This window comes from Anguilla rostrata, chromosome 10, assembly GCF_018555375.3.
Source record: "Anguilla rostrata isolate EN2019 chromosome 10, ASM1855537v3, whole genome shotgun sequence".
NCBI lineage: Eukaryota > Metazoa > Chordata > Actinopteri > Anguilliformes > Anguillidae > Anguilla > Anguilla rostrata.
The window spans coordinates 16,683,565-16,700,556 of record NC_057942.1 but is presented as its reverse complement, the minus strand read 5'-3'; the positions used below and the strand labels follow the sequence as shown (position 1 = coordinate 16,700,556).

At 40.0% G+C, this 16,992-nt stretch overlaps 2 protein-coding genes across 3 annotated transcripts in view; both read left to right on the top strand.

The window, feature by feature from the left end:
* si:dkey-61l1.4 (collagen alpha-1(I) chain) overlaps nucleotides 1-8,406 on the top strand; it is a 102,180-nt gene extending 93,774 nt beyond the window's left edge. The window contains exons 52-63 of the mRNA XM_064354480.1: nucleotides 13-66; nucleotides 421-474; nucleotides 564-617; nucleotides 747-800; nucleotides 1,445-1,498; nucleotides 2,198-2,251; nucleotides 2,632-2,685; nucleotides 3,808-3,861; nucleotides 5,920-5,973; nucleotides 6,344-6,361; nucleotides 7,133-7,186; nucleotides 8,154-8,406. Coding sequence (XP_064210550.1) covers nucleotides 13-66; nucleotides 421-474; nucleotides 564-617; nucleotides 747-800; nucleotides 1,445-1,498; nucleotides 2,198-2,251; nucleotides 2,632-2,685; nucleotides 3,808-3,861; nucleotides 5,920-5,973; nucleotides 6,344-6,361; nucleotides 7,133-7,186; nucleotides 8,154-8,309 — 714 coding nt within the window. The 3' untranslated portion in view covers nucleotides 8,310-8,406. The remainder of the gene's footprint in view (nucleotides 1-12; nucleotides 67-420; nucleotides 475-563; nucleotides 618-746; nucleotides 801-1,444; nucleotides 1,499-2,197; nucleotides 2,252-2,631; nucleotides 2,686-3,807; nucleotides 3,862-5,919; nucleotides 5,974-6,343; nucleotides 6,362-7,132; nucleotides 7,187-8,153) is intronic.
* A 167-nt stretch (nucleotides 8,407-8,573) lies between these two features.
* LOC135265151 (collagen alpha-1(II) chain-like) lies at nucleotides 8,574-12,386 on the top strand. 2 transcript variants are annotated; one of them, XM_064354483.1, is made up of 5 exons: nucleotides 8,574-8,873; nucleotides 9,310-9,416; nucleotides 10,002-10,082; nucleotides 10,170-10,361; nucleotides 10,533-12,386. In XM_064354483.1, the coding sequence occupies exons 1-5, from the start codon at nucleotides 8,720-8,722 to the stop codon at nucleotides 10,686-10,688; spliced, it is 690 nt and encodes a 229-aa protein (XP_064210553.1). In that variant the 5' UTR covers nucleotides 8,574-8,719; the 3' UTR covers nucleotides 10,689-12,386. The 2 variants fall into 2 exon arrangements, with proteins under 2 accessions (XP_064210553.1, XP_064210552.1); XM_064354482.1 differs by having other exon boundaries at nucleotides 10,530-12,386.
* Nucleotides 12,387-16,992: the final 4,606 nt, after the last annotated feature.

Sequence of the window (16,992 nt, the reverse complement as noted above, 5' to 3'; positions counted from 1 at the left end):
CCCAATTTACAGGGAGCTCCAGGTGAGATAGGGGTGCAGGGTGCTTCAGGACCACCGGGACCCCAGGTCAGTACTTAAGCATTCAGATGCTCTCTACACACCAGCAAAACCATTTGTTCTCCATTTATTTGTAGTATTTTTGGATGTGTGATACAAGTTCAAATTCTAGTATATGTGTTGTCTGTCAGCTTGCTTGTACTTTTATTTAATATGAAAATTCTGTTATGCTACATATGTAGAATCTGTACCCCTTAGGTCTGTTTAGCAATAGGCTTATTGTTCTTTCCAAAATATATGTAAATCTGTCCTTGTTTCACTGTGTGTCTGTGTGTGTGTATGTCTGCATGTGCATGCTTGTGCATTTGGACATACAGTTCGCATTTGTATATCTGTGTGTAATGGATGGTATCACTATGACAGGGGTCCTTGGGTCACCCAGGGTCTGAGGGGAGACAGGGGCTGAAAGGTGAGAAGGTAAGAGCAAGCTTTAGGTAAGACCTTGACAAATGATTCTTCATTTTCACATTTTCTTCTTTCTTTAACATCCTTTCTTGCGTGTTCAGGGTGTCAACGGTCAGAGTGGTCGTCCTGGGAAAACGGGACGTGCTGGAAAGAGGGTAAGAACCCAACCACCCAACCCCGACCACCATCCCCCCCCCCCATGGTGAAGATTGCCTTGTTTACAGTCAGCTCTGAAAGTACATCCCTCCCATGACCGAGACACTCACCCTTTTCTCTTATCACAGGGAAAACGAGGAAAAGCTGGAGTAAGGGGCTTGAGAGGACCCAGAGGAGAAAAGGTCAGCGGTTAATAATGAATCCAGAATTTTCCGTGGAGCAGACGTTGTATGTCAGCTGTGTGTCTGACACACGTCTTTACTCACCTGAAATCCCCTGGTATCAGAGTCGGCCTTCAGCAAAATGGATCACATGCCACAGCTCCATCGCAGCTGGAATTTTGCGTGGTAACATTTTCAGACCTGTGTAGTAAATTCACGATCGCACTCAATCATTGTTTATTAAATCCAAATACAAAAGGAGCAAAATCATCTCTTTCTAGCTAATGAAAGTTTGGAGGAGGAGACAAGAAAGGTTTAGGCACAGCTGGCGGTAGAAACATATGACAAAATGTTTGCAAGTGGAGTCCTCTCATAACATGAGAGATCTATTTATCCTCCCACCTGCGGAGTGGAGGACGGCACACTATGCCCATATTGGGAGGCTGTGGCACTATTGCGTGCCCCCAAATGGAAACAATCTAAATCTGAGGCGTTGATTATGCACACTCAACAGGATACAGTTTGGAAAGAACAAACGGTTATTTACAGATCCGTACATTCTCAGACCAGATGTTGTGTTTCTTTTATTGAATAAAAAATTGGATTCTCACACTGTCTTTGGTGATGTTAAAAGTTTCCCTGTTTCTCCTGTGTTGTTTGTACAGGGCGAAAAAGGAGAGAAAGGGACTCCGGGCCCCTTGGGAAGGATGGGACCTTATGTGAGTCATGATTCATATGAATCCTATCTGCCGACCTTATGAAACTTTAGGAGGAACTGTCTTACCTTATCACGCTACCACTTATGTTTTCAAAAAGCAATATACAGTGAGCTCCATAATGTTTGGGACAAAAACATATTTTTATTGCGCCAACAGCAATAAAAAGACTACATACTGACAGCTCTCTTATACCATCTCTATGGAAACAATTGTACATACCTGACTAATGAGAAACACCTGTGAAGCCATTTGTCCCAAACATTATGGTGCTCTGAAATTGGGGGACTATTTATGAAAAGTGCTGTAATTTCTACATGGTGAAATCTAAATGTATATAAAAAAATACCATTTAATAAAACCTGAGAATCTGCACTATAACCACATGTGTATTACAAATTTAAAATTGTTTCTTTGTCCCTCTTTGGAGCTCTTTGTAAAACGGCATCAAACATGCTTTCATTAAACTGACAGATCTCTCTGTCTCTCTCAATGTAATTTTAATTAAACTGTTTTGTTGGCATGGTGTATAATATGTATATATGTACCAGACCTGGGTCAAATATGTATTTGTTTGGGATTCAAATACTTTTCTAGGATTTACTGATCTTGTCTGGTGTGTTGGAACCAATGAAATACTCTCAAAAAGTGCAAACCCCACCTTCTGGTCATAAGATTTGACTATTATTCTCTCTCTCACAGGGGGCAACTGGCCCTCGAGGCGAAAAGGGTGATAAGGGAGAGAGAGGTGTGAAGGTACGATTGCAACTCTGATTGTTAACCTGAACTAAGGCAAAGGCAGTACTGTATACACAACAATTACCATTACCATGGTGGTGGTGTTTGCAAAGACACAAGCCCTACAGAATGGAGTGAAGAGCATCATCTTTGGATAAAGAATACAGTCCGTTTATTGTGAAATGGTACTAGGCATGAAATATGATGAACAGGTAGTGGGAGGCAATCAATCAATGGCTTGCACTCAGCAGGGTATGCAGAATTGTTTGGACCAATCTGCATATATTATACAAGCCAGGTAATATGGAATGAATGATGTTCTTGTTCTGGTGTTCAGTTTAATCCTTGTGTCGGGGTTGATAAATCCTTCTCTGTAACCCCTGCCTCTCTCTCATCAGGGAGAGAATGGGAAATCGGGGGCCCTGGGCCCACCTGGGGGAGATGGGCCAAAGGTAAAGTCACTCATCAAATCCGCCATCCAGCACCTACTGTCATAGGCCAGGGCACCATGTTGTGTTCTCTGCCCAGGGTTTGGGCAGGATTCAGTCATCATTTGACCTTTTGATCATTGGTTTAAAAACAGCTGTTGACTGAATCTAGGCTTTTATACACTATTAACTCCTCTTAAATGTACATTTAAGAGGACTTATTCACATTTAAGTGCCCATTTGAAGAATGCTGAAGAATTTATAACAAAAATGTTGTGAAGATGCAAAAGAAAGAGGAAATTATGATACAGAGGTGATTAAAGTGGAATTCCACCCTGGGTGTTCCTTTTATTTGTAGAAGAGTAGCTGTCCTGATTAAAATGAGCATTCAGCCAACTCTCTACTTGTAGTGAGTGTGGCGGTATAGCTCCAAACTACTGCGTTTCAGGTACCTGCTTTATGATGGACTACAATGGGGCGGGTGCTTACAGTCTTTGGGTAGGCATGAGAGCAGCTAGCTACTAAAGAAAGAAAATTTAGGTTTATAGTGTTCAGTTACTGTACGTTTACTTCCGTGCTTAAGTTCTGCTGAAAAGAAAATGCCTCCTCGCTGTAGGGTGGCAAATTGCAAGGGTTTAATGTCAGCGAAGGAAGAAATATATTTTTACTGGATGCCGCAAGATGAGAGTGACGACAACTGCTGACAGCAATTGAGCATGCTGAATATCCTGATACACCAGAGGCACAGCTAAAGATTGTGCGAGTGCTTTGCAAGCACTTTCACTTACAAAGATTTTGAGGAGAACTTTCAGGTGAGACTACTGAACATACATCAGGACTGTCCGTTAGCTCAGTCAACAGCCCCTTTTTCTAGAATGAGAGGTTGAGGGGAAGCATCCCAAAATTCAAATTACCCACCAATTGTAGTTCTTCAAAAATAAGAGAGTAGAAGCATACATCATCATGATATATACAGTACTTTTGCTGCCTGTATTTCAGTGCAGAGATTGCATCGGCTAGCCAGTAAGTAAATTATAACCCAGTTAAATGAGGTTTATGTCTTTTTTGTGGTGGAATTTCTCTTAAGTCAGTCAGTGAAGGTCATTAAAATCCAGCGGGTTTCTGAGTGGTTTCTGTGTGTTTCAGGGGAATCAGGGGCCTTTGGGGGAGAAGGGGAGAGACGGACTAAAGGGAGAGCAGGTAATCCAACACTGTCCATTGCTTATTTTTCCCCTGACAGGATATGCTGCCCATACAGTCATATATAGCTGATGTATGTGCTTTGGTGCTATATAGCTGAAGTGAGTGATTTGGCTGTCATTAATGATTTCTCAGAAGGGTGCTTCGCTATTTTGTACATTATATACATACAAAAATACATTTTTCTAAATAAATGAAATCAGACAGATTTTCTTTAAGTTATTTTGTTGAATTGATCATATTTAGCTGGTTTTACATCCAAATCCTATATTTGAGAATCCTTCCAGGCCTCTAAGATTTGGGTTTGGGTCAGAACTAGAGTTGTGGTTAGGGTTAGGAAGATGGCACTCTTTAGGGTTGAGGCAAGTATAGGGTTGTGTTTAGGAGTGAGGAAAAGTGTCAGGGCAAGGGTTAGTCTATGATGTGGTCCTTGACCAATGTTTTTTCACTATTGGGCCTTAACACGACTTTGTGTATTCTTGTACTTTTTCATTGAAGTTATGTTTTCAAAACAAATTACTTTGAAATGATTTCCTTCTATGTCTTTTCTTGAATTGATGGTGTTTATGTTGTTTTCCATCAAGTTTAATAGAAAAATCCCGTATTTCAGAGGACTCTCTAATTAGGGCCAGGTTTAGGCAAACCATAAGCATTAGGGTTGAGGTAAGCTTAGGGTCATGTTATGAGTGAGGGAGAGGGTTAGGGCAAGGGTTAGTTTTTTATTTGAATAACAAAAAGTTTTGGGGCCTAACAATGGCCTTATGTGTTTTTGGTTATGTTTTATGTATTTATGGTTAGACTTAGGCTTAGGAAAAAGGTATGCATTAGGACTGAGGTACAGTATGTTTATTTATGCTTAGAAGTGAGGGAAGGATTTAGGGCAAGGGTTAGTCCTTGATTTGGAAGTCTGTTTTTTTATTATTATTATTTTAATTTTTTTTTTACTTTTGGGGCCTAACACAATAACCAAGGGTTAAGGTTTCCTGGCCTTGGTCATTTTTGGATCTTGGTTATGCACCTGCTAGGAACTACACAGATTCGCTTTCACTTCTATACAGTGTACAAAAGGAGGCAGCTATTACATTGAGCACCAGGCCAAAATGTGGCTGAGCAGATGGTGGTCAGGCCAGACCAAATCTTTCCAACTGACTATGAATTTGCATAATTATCCCTTAAAAGCAGCCATATTTGTCTGTCCAGTATTTTTAATTAGTAACAATTATAATTCAAATTTTATATTGTGATTTCATAAACTGGATTCAACTTTAGCTGTTTTAGCAACTTACAGTACTGTGCACTGATTTACAGAGAATCTAATGATGTTTTCACGCCAGTAAAGATCAAATAGCACCCTGCAGGCCAAATACTGCAAATGGTCTGCCATTTCACATTCACTGGTATACAAAGATGTCTGTGATGGGTCTAAATGCAATTACATAAGCAACCAGCTGGAAATGAAATTATTTGTCTTATATGTGTGTGTCGGTGTGGGTTTGGTGTATGTACCTCCCTGTGGAGGTCAGAACAGCTGAGACACTGACCCATTTCAAACGACGACTGAAGACTCACCTCTTCAGGCTGCACCTCTCCCCATCCCTCCCTACCCCCCTGTAAATGACTGTAAGCTTAGGGTTGTAACTAGGCAACTGTTTCGTAGGTGACTTAGGTGCAGTAACTGTCTTAACTACTGCTTGTATTTTTTTCCATAGACTTCGTTGTTGCCGTTCTCGTTGTTTAGTGTTAATCAGTTTAACCTTCAGGGTCCAAGTTGAACTATGCGGTTGTTCCCTGCACTTGGACCGGTACTTCTCTCTGGGGGTTTTGTCATACTTGTTCCTGGTTATGGTTATACACTTTGTTGTACGTCGCTCTGGATAAGAGCGTCTGCCAAATGCCTGTAATGTAATGTAATGTATCTCAATGTTTCTGCATGGGTGTGTGTGTGCGTGTGTATTTGTATATATTTGCATACATTCTTACACATATACTTTTCTGTGTGCCTGTGTGCTGGTGTCACTGCATGATTATTTGTGTTTGTGTATTTGTGTGCATCCTCAGGGAAATGTTGGCCCTACAGGACCAATGGGGACCCCAGGCCTGCCAGGATTGCCTGTAAGTTCTCTCTCACTGCAACCCCCTGCCCTTTCTTTTCTGAAATTCAATTATTTCTCCCCATTGAAGCTGGGATTTAAAGCAATCCGTTAGCAAGAAGAGAATTACTCATACGTGTATGGCCTCAGGCTAAAGCTAAGCTCATTGTATGAGACCAGAGTCAGCCCCAGGGCTTTCCTGCTCAGCTCTTACAAGCCAGGGGAGACGGATGATGATGCTGATGCTGATGCTGATGCAATCTTAATGAGATACAAGTGGGAGAGAGTGTGTAGGTGGCTGGAAACCGAGATGAATAACATTATGTAGTCTTCGCAAGAGTGGGTTAAAGGCGTGTTCAAATTTTTACGTTTTTTTTTTTTTATTTCCACAGGGGCTGTTTGGAGAGAAGGTATGTTGATCAGTCTTTTTTTCTTCTTCTTTCTTTGACTGAACATCATGGAGATCCATGTTATATGCAGGAGCTGAGCAGTTCTGAAGTGGCTTTTGGATGTATGTCCATGAGCAGAAACACTGCTGCAAATAAAGAACAGACAAAGAGCAGTACAGACAAAATGTAGGCCAATCGCTGAGTAGTCAACCACAGCCTAGGAACGTAGTTGAAGCAGGGACACATTTATTTAGTCCATGAACATGCTCTGCAGGGCTCATGTAGCTGGGGGGAAGGTCTCATGATTAAATTAGCACATAAAATAGGACAGGGAAGTAGAACTGGAAATTCAGTCCCACTTAACTAACTTGCCCTTCTTCGAAACCAGAAGACAAATTTCCAGCCACTTTTGCAATGACACCTAGATTCAAGTCAACATTTGTTCTTAACTTTCACTAAGTTTTTGTTTATCTCTTCATTAAAACTATTTGGTCAGTAACCAAAATAATTAAGGAAAACACAATTCATTTGACCAGTGATGCTGAAATGTGCTGCCTTCATGAGATATAAAATCTGTAACTTCCTATGGTCTTAGTATTAGAACAGTAGTACATATACTGCACTTAAGATATATTTAAAGATTCTTCAGTAAATTCCATTTACGTTTTATTGGCAGTCTATGCTATGCTTTTGTTAGTTATGAATTCATAATCAGGATGGTGAATCATGTGCATCGAGGGGAGTGTGTGGGATTAATTCTGGAGTAATTATGTAAATGTATCTGACTCTCAGGGGCTGAAGGGATTTGCTGGACTTCCAGGACCGCCCGGAGCGAAGGGTTTGCCCGTGAGTAAATGTGACCTTAATCACGTTCAGCGGCTCCTGGAATGGCTATGCTGAATGGATGTGCTGTCCTGTCTCTGATGCATCTAGAAATAATCACCCCATCCCCCCTCTCCCCATCTCCCGATGAAATATAATTTATTTATGTACCTGTTTCAGACACATTTTAGTAGGTGTTTTACATGCTTTTCATTATCCTTCTTTATATCTATTTTGTATTAAATATGAAAAGGGGGGTAAATTCCCTATCATTTGTTATAGTTCCTGTGTTGTCGACATTTTATTTTTCTTTCATTTTAACATTTATGTTTTTTTAGAATATGATCTACATTTGGGGAGAAAGGCAAACTCGACTAGAGTGGTTCCCTAACATTATGAATCCATGACCAACTGAATGAATGAACAAATCCATGTAGTCAAAACAACTGCTTTTACAGTTTAAGTGTTGTGTTGTTAAAGCTGTGATATAATTTATATTCTACGTTTCGAATGCCAAACCCAGGTTAATCCCTGCGGTAAACCATCATTTTGGAACTTCTCTAAAGAAAATCAATTCCAGACAGTAGAACAGTTCAGAACAAAATGTAGGGAAAATACAGTGAAAACAACCTAACAAACAAAACTATTACATTTTGCTGGACTTCCTTACTGAGGAGTACACACCTCTGTGAGGCTGCATTTTCTGTATTAAAAATTCTGTAATTACAACTGATAGCTTTAGTGTCGGTGGACAGTTCATCTCTTGGGAGCTTCTGTATATGAAAGAGAGAAGGACTCTCTCTTTAGAAATGGGAGCACAAAGAGATAAAGAGACAGTCTGGAGAAGATGTTGTCTGTGGCAGACAGAGAGCAGAGGGACAGATGATAGACTGAGGATTAAAAACCTAGGCGAAGAAAAGAGCTGGCAAATGCTGTGTGATCAACACAACCCCCCTGGAGCTTCATTTTAACTGCCGTTTGTTGGTTTCAGGGGCCACCCGGTCCACCGGGACCACCGGGGATCTCTTTGAACCTCACTCTAACGCAACTAAAGGCAAGCCATTCCCTCTCTGTCAAACAAAAATCATGTACATCCATGCATTATATGTTGTACCATCCTTTAAAGAAGTCTGATGAGCAGTTTTAATATAATTTACACTTATTTTCATTGATGGCAGCCCCTGTGTTGCAGAAAAATCTAATTGGAGGTATCCCTAATGATTAGTTTTTATCCTTTAGCTGAATTTCCATGTCTTGTATTGATATTTATGTAAATATTTTTTACATTATTATTTTTATTGTAATAGTTTTCATGACATATTAGAGTTACTGTTGGTACAACACTAATCGCTCCATCCTGGTAAAGAGGATAATGATGGATTGTATTTTTACAGCAGTTTTTCAGGATACAGTAACAAGGAGAGGATACTTCAACCACCACTAATGTGTAATGCTCACCTGGTGAAATGTAACGGTTCCTGGAAATAACTTGAAGCAGGTCATAATAATCTATCTGTGACCTGCCTCTCTTTTCCCGCTGAACAGGACCTGGTTTATATGTCGGACAAGCCCAATTATGTCCTGATCCAGGCTGTGTTAGACTCCCTGCGCCAAGACCTGAGGCTGTTTCTGGATCCACCCGATGGCACCAAGGAGCACCCAGCTACCACCTGCCTCGAGCTGTGGCTCTGCCAGCCCAACTTCACCAGTGGTCAGAAGCACTCTAATCAAACCTGGGCTCTCTCTTCACTTGCAGTAGAGACAATATACAGCTTTGGAGTCTGTGCAAACTCAACAAATGTCAAGCTGATTGCCTTGGCCCTTTTGCATGAATTACTTTTACAGTACATTCTGAAATATTCCCAACATTTCATTTTCTCAGATCATTGTAATGGACTTAAGCATTTTGAGAGGCCAGAGAATTAGTCTTTCCTACATTTTCTCAATGTGTATTTTTTTATTTTTCATAAAAATGTCAGCTGCAAAATGTTTTTGACCACCTGATTATGAATGACGCTATACAGAACAACCTTTATTGACTGATTGATTGAACCAGTAAGAATAAAGAGAATGGAATGTTTCCTCTCACAGAAAATATGTTGTCAGGCTGCATTGCTGCAGATGGGTGACTGGTTGCTTTGTTTCAGGGCTTTATTACATCGACCCTAACCAGGGCAGCCCAGCCGACGCCCTGCTGGCCTACTGTGACTTCACTGCAGGTGGGCGGACCTGTCTGTCTCCCAGTCAGCCGCAGGTAACCCTCTTCCTCCCCTCACCTCTGCATGCTTACCTACCGTCTCACTGAACCTCTCCCTGTTGGACTTAATGGAACTTATAGTGTCTCAGATTAGACTATTTCTTCTGTTATCTGAAACTGCTTTTGAAATGACACGTGTTATTGTGTCACGTGATTGTGCTCAGTTTTCGCACATCATTGCATTCTATTATGAAAAAAGGGTCAATGCTGGTTGCTCCGGGCGATCAGTGTTCCAACTTGGATGAAAGGAAGGAGAACATGATGAAAAATACTATTTTCACACGGCCTTTCAAACTTGCACTGGGTGAATATTCAGATTTAGCAGATAGCAGACTTACTGATCGGAGATAGAAGAGAGAAGATTTACTGAAGCTTCACTAGAAAATAATCTAAAAGTCTGCTCAGTAGTATCTAGATGAGCATTAAATAGAACTTCCACTGATTTCATCAGATGAAGTCAGATGGAGTCTCAGATATCCTGAGTTATTGAGCCTTTTGCAGTTACAATTATCCTTGATGCCACAGGAATAGGATCTGTGCCAAGGCCAGGGTGAACATTGTCTCTGTCCTCTCTTCCCACAGGTGCCAATCAAAGCATGGATGAAGGATTCTGGGACAGAAAACTCATTTCACTGGCTGAGCACTCTGGACGGGGGCTTTCAGGTGGGCCAGCAAATTACCTAAATTTCTCTGCTTCACTCCTCTCTCTGTCCTGTTTCATAAAACTCTCTCCTCTCTGCCACCTCCCAGCTGCCCCAGTTTGAGTACCCAGGAGCCAGTGTGGTCCAGCTCCGGTTCCTCAGGCTCAGCAGCAGGTTTGTCACCCAGAACGTGACCTACTCCTGCTCCTCAGGACACCAGCAAGGCCAGAGGGAGAGGGAAATAAAATTTTTAGCGGATACACGGCGACAGAGTTACCTCGGTGCGCTGAAAGACTGCGTGGTATGTTTTCTGATTTTCTTTTTTCATATTCATAACTAAATTCTATTGTTTTATGACAAACTGTATTTATTTGTGTTTTGATTTACTCCTTACTCCTAAAAATAAGCAGTAATTGTAAAATAATACTACGAACCACATGGTCACAGACATTTTTTGTTCATGGGTTAGCAGTCCGAGGGAGCAGTGCCTTCTGGGACGCGGGAGTCCGTGTTCCAGTTTGAAAGCGAGGACCTGGACCTGCTCCCTCTCAGAGACCTGGCGGTTTTCGCCAGCGGTGACCTCGCTCAGGAGTTCGGTTTCACCGTGGGACCTGTCTGTTTCAGTTAGGAGGGGCCCCCGCTCTCAGGAAGCTCAAGGGACACCAAACCATACAGAGCACTTTCCAGTGGGGCCCCTCCGCCCCCCCCCGGATCCAGTAAGAGCGCACAAAAAAAGAGGACAATGGGAGCTTGTCATCTTTTCATACTTTTTTTGTTGTTTCTGTTAGTCACCGAGAGAGAGGCAGCAGAACCAACAAGACAGGGATTCTCTTTTTGCTTTGGAGCAACTCGCCAATGGAGACAACAGCTCCATTTCCTCTTATTTATGAGACTCAGTGAATGAGAGAAGGCATTCCCCTGGAAAAATTCCTACAGGACTATCTTTTTAATATTGTTTACAGAGACTTTTGTTGAAAAGGTGCTAATTTATATATTTGTTGTTTTTTTTAATATAATATTGCTTTATGATATCCAGGTTTTACAACAGTTGTGTAGATTCTGTAAATTATGTTTGTTTTTTTTTTTGTTTTGTTTTTTTGTTTGCTGACATATCACGTCAACTTCAGGTATGTTCAAGACCAAAAGAACTGTGGTTTTTACGGTACACTTTACGTGCATAGCTTTAACAATGTGTTCCAACTTGGGGATACAGCTAATGTTCTCTGAAATGTGCTCACTAAGCACTGTCTTATTACTTCTGAACATCTTTGAGAAACCAATTTGGCAGGTGTGTTTAGTTCCCCAACCTATCTCCATATTGAAATAGACTTTTACCCCTTAGTAGCCTACCTGTTCAAACAGATCTGCCATACTCGTAAGTATAGGGATGGACTGTATGCACACATAAGCCTTCCCTGTATCTGATTACTATCCTCCACACTATAATGCTTAAGTCATAGAATGAAAATTAAATTTTATTTTAAGGCCTCATTGACCACATGGATATTTCTGCCTGAATCAATGCAATGCAAATCAATAGTATCAAACTTGCCAAGCCATGCTATGGAGCTGACACATTTGCACCATGCTCTGTGCTTCAACGTTGCTGCCATTAAGAAAACAGAGTTTAAATTTATTTAAGTTTTTAAACAGTAGCATGCTTGATATGCTAGGGCATGTATTGAAATCTAGTATCCAAACTCGCTTAGACAAAGTCATGTTATTTGTTGAAAAATAACCCCTGTGCATAAACACAAGACACCAATGCCTTTCACTCTAATAGAAGATCTGCTGAATTGTGAAGAGCATTGTGGTAAATTATTTCTCATGCATACCTCCATGTACCTACATACATCTTTGTGATTTCCGAGTTCACAGTACAGGTTCTTCCTACAGAATGAACATCAGGCAGCTTTAAGGAAATAATATGTGATAGTCAGGAAATAGGCTTCTCTATCCATAATGGAGACAGCTGGCCATTAAAGTAAGCTAGTGGTGATTGCCTTTTTTGTTTTCCTTGAACAACCAAAGCTAGTAAACAGTTTATTGCGAGATGGGAGATTTTATTGATGCATGCAGCTTGCCTTAAAGATTGAAGGTAATTTAAGTGTGGTTGCCTTAGCTGGCTGAGACAAATCAGTGGTGCTCTTCATAAAGCAGACTTTGTTTTTTGTTTGTTTGTTTTTTGTAGAATTTGCATCAGTGTGGTTATAATGTTGTAAATTATGTGTAAATGATATGCTGGCCATTTTAAATCTATTATATGAGAGTTGTATCTTGGATTCAAAACAGTTTATCAGTTCAATAAACAACAATATAATCTGAATTTGTTCCATACTGGTAATGATGTCACATTCTTTTTTAGGCCGATAAAAATTTTCTTCCACCTGGAAGACAACAAGAGGAGCAAATGTGGTTCTTTATTTAGAATATAACATTCTCAGTATGCAGTCAGTCAAAATTCAAAAAATGAAAAAAGGAACATGCTGGTTAACAGGAGGTTGTATTTGAACGGCTAGAGATAAAGACTGAGATAAGAGAAACTAATCAAATGGACCCTTTTTTACTGTAAAACCTGAAAATGAATTTGTATTGATTTTCACGGTGCATTGACACAAAGCATATAAATGCTAAAATTGACCTCCACGTTCCACAGAGCTGCCTTAACATATCACTAACTTCTACAAATACTGTAGAACCTGAGAGATCCAACCTCAGAGGTCTGGGCTGACCTATCATACAATGTATGAACTCATAATATGCATCCATGCCTTTTCATTATCCTTATTATGTATTCTCTTTGTCATTATCATTAGGTCGAGATTTTTAAGTTGATCTTTCCGCAGGAAATGGGTTGCACCATCTATTTATTCAAAAACTGGGTAGACATCTTCCCCTATTGGGGTCAATCCAGCATCCAATCAGTGAGGTTTAGACAAGAGCTAGTTTCTTAAGGAGCAGCATGAATGAAAACAACAGGACTTGTGTGTAATAAATTGTTTTAATGTACACGATGGATGCACTTATTCAGTAATATTGGTAGAAGCTATTTAAATTGAACTGGATAATCAAAAGCTGCTTGTTCCCCAACTTGCTTTGAGCTCATGTCTGACCCGTATATAATAGGTTGTCCATCTTCATACACAATTCTCAATTAACAATTTAGTCATTTAGCAGACATTTATAGCCAAACCACCTAATAAAAAGTTAATTTTATGTGGCAAGCAAACACCACTAGAGCTAGCACTAAGCTGTTACAATCATGTTAATGTCTCGGTGAAGATGCATGCCTCAAGACCTGGGAAATAAAGAAAGAACGATTTTTAAAAAAAAAATTTTCTAAAAAAATATTTATGAGCAGTCTGAAAAGCTGGTTTTCAGATTGTACTGAAAAACGGCCAGCAAATCGCCCTTTCCAACTGATTGACAAATGGAACATGAATGGGGACAAGGGCAGGGAAGAGACGGTGTCAAAATCAGCAGCTGTCAGGTTTTCGAAGAGATGGCACAGCCAACTGGTGTGAGGATACTGAACATAGGTCTGGAAGGTGTGTATCAAGCCATGGTTGTCTTAAAATATCAAGCAGTACCATTCGCAACCTGATATGCCAGTGTGATGGCTGGCGAAGAGTGATCAAAAGTGGCATGCTTTGCGTGAATTTAGGCAGGTTGAAAACCAAGGCCTGATGGCACCATCTGGCAAGCTGGCCAGCAAGGCTTTGCAAGTCTAAACAAAAAATTGTAAGGGCTTGGACAAATAGCCATGTAGCCTCTGTAGGTGAGGAAGGGATGGATTCTCCTGATGTTGTGGAGAGAACCTGCTAGACTGGGTGGCAGTTGTGACGCGTCCCAAGAAGTTCAGCTGGTGTCTAAGGGTCTTGTTTGATTTCTGGTTTCTAAATTAACCTAAGATTTACAAATAAGTGCTTTAATGGACTTTTATAATGTAATTAACTAATACGGAAAAAGATTCAAATTCAGATTTGAGGGTTTATTTACAGTTCACTTATAAAGCTGTTCAGTTCAAAACAACCCCATTCCTGAAGCCTTCTTGTCTCAGAGGTTCTTTATATCACTGCAATTAATGCTTCCACTGCTTCAAATGGCTTTTCTAGCTGGCTTTGCCTTTTTTACTTTAAAATAATTTTATTTTATTTATTTGGCAATGTAATGTAAATTAATAAAAAATCTGTTTCAGTGGAAAACAGTGAAATAAGTACATCTGTTTTACATAATACAGTCTTGTGAGCAAATAGTAAAAAAGCAAAAATAAGAAAAAGTCACTTATTTATTCAGATGGATGCAAAATAATATTTATTGAACAACCAGGGTGAAGTAAGTGCATGGGAATGTCATGGAAGACATTTTATGTATAATATGTTTTAGTAGGAAATACATAAAGCTCTAGTCATTATCTCAACTTAATATCATTTTAATATTGTATCTGATCTTGACTGGACCAAGCAATAAGAGTGTACACATCTACCAAATGAAAGATCTTCTTTGACTCCAGTTAAAATAGAACAAGTATTATGTGACATTTGCATCTGATCTAAACTAGTTTAAACAAAAAGGTGCAGCACAATAAAAATAAACACCTCCTGTCCCAAAATAGTCCTCATGAAAATACAAACAATACAGAAAAAATACAAAGGGAAGCACGCAAAGTGGATGGTTGTTTGCATCAGATGTGAACACAGCAGCACCAGTATTTCATACCATCTTAAAGGGCTTGCCCCAGGTACCATGCATCTTAATTACTGTGTTCTCCACTGCAAGGGAGAATATGCACATAAAAGAAAGAAGAAGAAAGACATACAGCGGAGTTTTGTCAGTGGGGCAGACACAGCATAAAGATTTCTGTGAAATCCCCAGTAGTAACCAACAATTCCAAGAAAATGATGCAACTCACAGCAGTCATTTGGAAAGGGAAAGTTAATAGCTTCAGTCTCTGGGTTGAGAGTATGGGCTTGTCCCTTACCTACAATCTTTCCAAGACAGGTGACAGAAGCCTTACCAAATTCACTTTGCCAAGCTTATTGGCTTATTAAGATTTGCAGTAGACAGACATGCAAAGGCAGCAGTAATTTTACATGTTCATCCCATGCTGAAATATTTATTATGCCTCGCAGCCTCCCAGTCTAGAGCAAACATCGTAAACCAGTCACTGGAACGTTCTACATACCGAAAATTATAACTTTAAACTGTAGGAAGCCTGGTGTCACAAATGCAGATATTGTCTTTGCTCACTCAGTAAGAGAAATCTACCAATTACCACCAAGTAAGTCTGACATATTTGGCAGCACCCACACGATCAACTCTATCATCCAGGTGTGGCAACAAAACTATGTGCATTAAATTTGTCATAATTAGTGCAAGCGCTATAAGAACTGTCAGGTTTACCATCTAATAGGCAGGAAGAATTCTAAGCAATAAACCTGAGCTCCACAATTCCATGTACTTGTACTAGCATGGAATTAACCTCTTTCATAAAAATATTCATACTTGACTAGATTAATGCGATACACTTGCGGCTTAATTAGAAGAAAATCCTACATTTAATGGCAGAAGTGCAAGCTGGTACATCTGAAAATGAAGACAAATGTCTCCCCTCTCAGAGTCAGAGATTAGAAAGATGGAGATCAAGGCTAGAGAACTTCAGAGTTCTTCCCACAGTGCGAAAAGGCCGTGTGAAACTCTTCACATCCCTTTCTAAGAACAAGGAGGCAGCTTCAGCTTCCTAAGACAAGCAGGAGGAATCACGGGACATAACAGCGAGAAATGTAACAACAACAGTATGCATTTGGCATGTATACATAGCAAAAACTATTGTTATCTCTGATTAGGAGTAGGAAATGCAATGAAGTTCACCCACTTTCTGCTCCACAATATGATCCACTGTAACATGCCTGCAGGGCAGGTCCTGGAATTGGCAAGAGAGTGAAAACTTGATCATCGTGTGAAAATTGATGTTCTTGGCATGTCAGTCAAAACATCATTTCATTCTCCACAGAGAAGAAGCAAGATTAGATTTGCCAGCTCCTGAGCTCGGAGAAGCCAGAGACGAAAATTTGAAACATATTGCCAAAGGTAGTTTCAGCTGAGCACTTATAGGAATTTCAGTGGCAATGCAACATTTGCCCAAACACCATAAATAAATACACAAGTGGAATACTGTCATCCCATTACTTCTCGTCGCCGACACAGTATGATGCAATAGATTTAAGAGTCAGTCGCAATCTTTCCACAGCCCTCCGAGTCTCTGGGTGGTAAGCACTCATAGGACAGTGCAGGATTTGCAACAGTTTTAAAACCTGTGCAAATATCCAAGAAATAAAATTACTACTTTGACTGGATTAAATGACTTTTGGAAGCCCAGAGGGGGATAAAACTTAACTTATTACCACTTAACCACAGATCTCTGAAGGTTTCCTATTTTTTTTTTTTTTTTGGTACAACTTTCAAAATGCTTGCCAGGAGGCATGTTCACATGGGCATCCATAATTCAATAATGATACATCTGATCAGCTTAGTATAAAAACTGATGTGGATATAGGATGTCGGTGAATTGGCCATTGCTTTACAAGACCATTTAAACAGCAGAAAACATGTTTTATTTAAATTATAAAGAAAGGAATTTGGCTTAATAAGTAGCCTACCTGGGCTTTATAGGTAAAGCAATTTACCCTATTTATTATTTCAAGGTCACCATCACTGGACGAAAACGTGAACTAATTAAGCAGATAATGATAAATTAACGATATATTTTGTTTGGTTTCCCGTACAAAATTACAAAGACCTGCATTTACAAAGGTCACCCCTTCTAAAAAACCGTTGGATTGTGTGTTGCTAAGGCTGTTGATGTGCATTGTGTTCCCATTCACCTGCATGTCAAGTAAGGGGTTGGAATTATAGTATATAGCTGATGTAAT

Bases quoted from the DNA above. Each gene is read 5' to 3' on its own strand.
- LOC135265151 (XM_064354482.1), top strand. From the start codon at position 8,720: ATGTCGGACAAGCCCAATTATGTCCTGATCCAGGCTGTGTTAGACTCC. The intron at 9,417-10,001 runs GTAACCCTCTTC...CTCTTCCCACAG, and splicing joins TGTCTCCCAGTCAGCCGCAG to GTGCCAATCAAAGCATGGAT. The intron at 10,083-10,169 runs GTGGGCCAGCAA...GCCACCTCCCAG, and splicing joins CTCTGGACGGGGGCTTTCAG to CTGCCCCAGTTTGAGTACCC.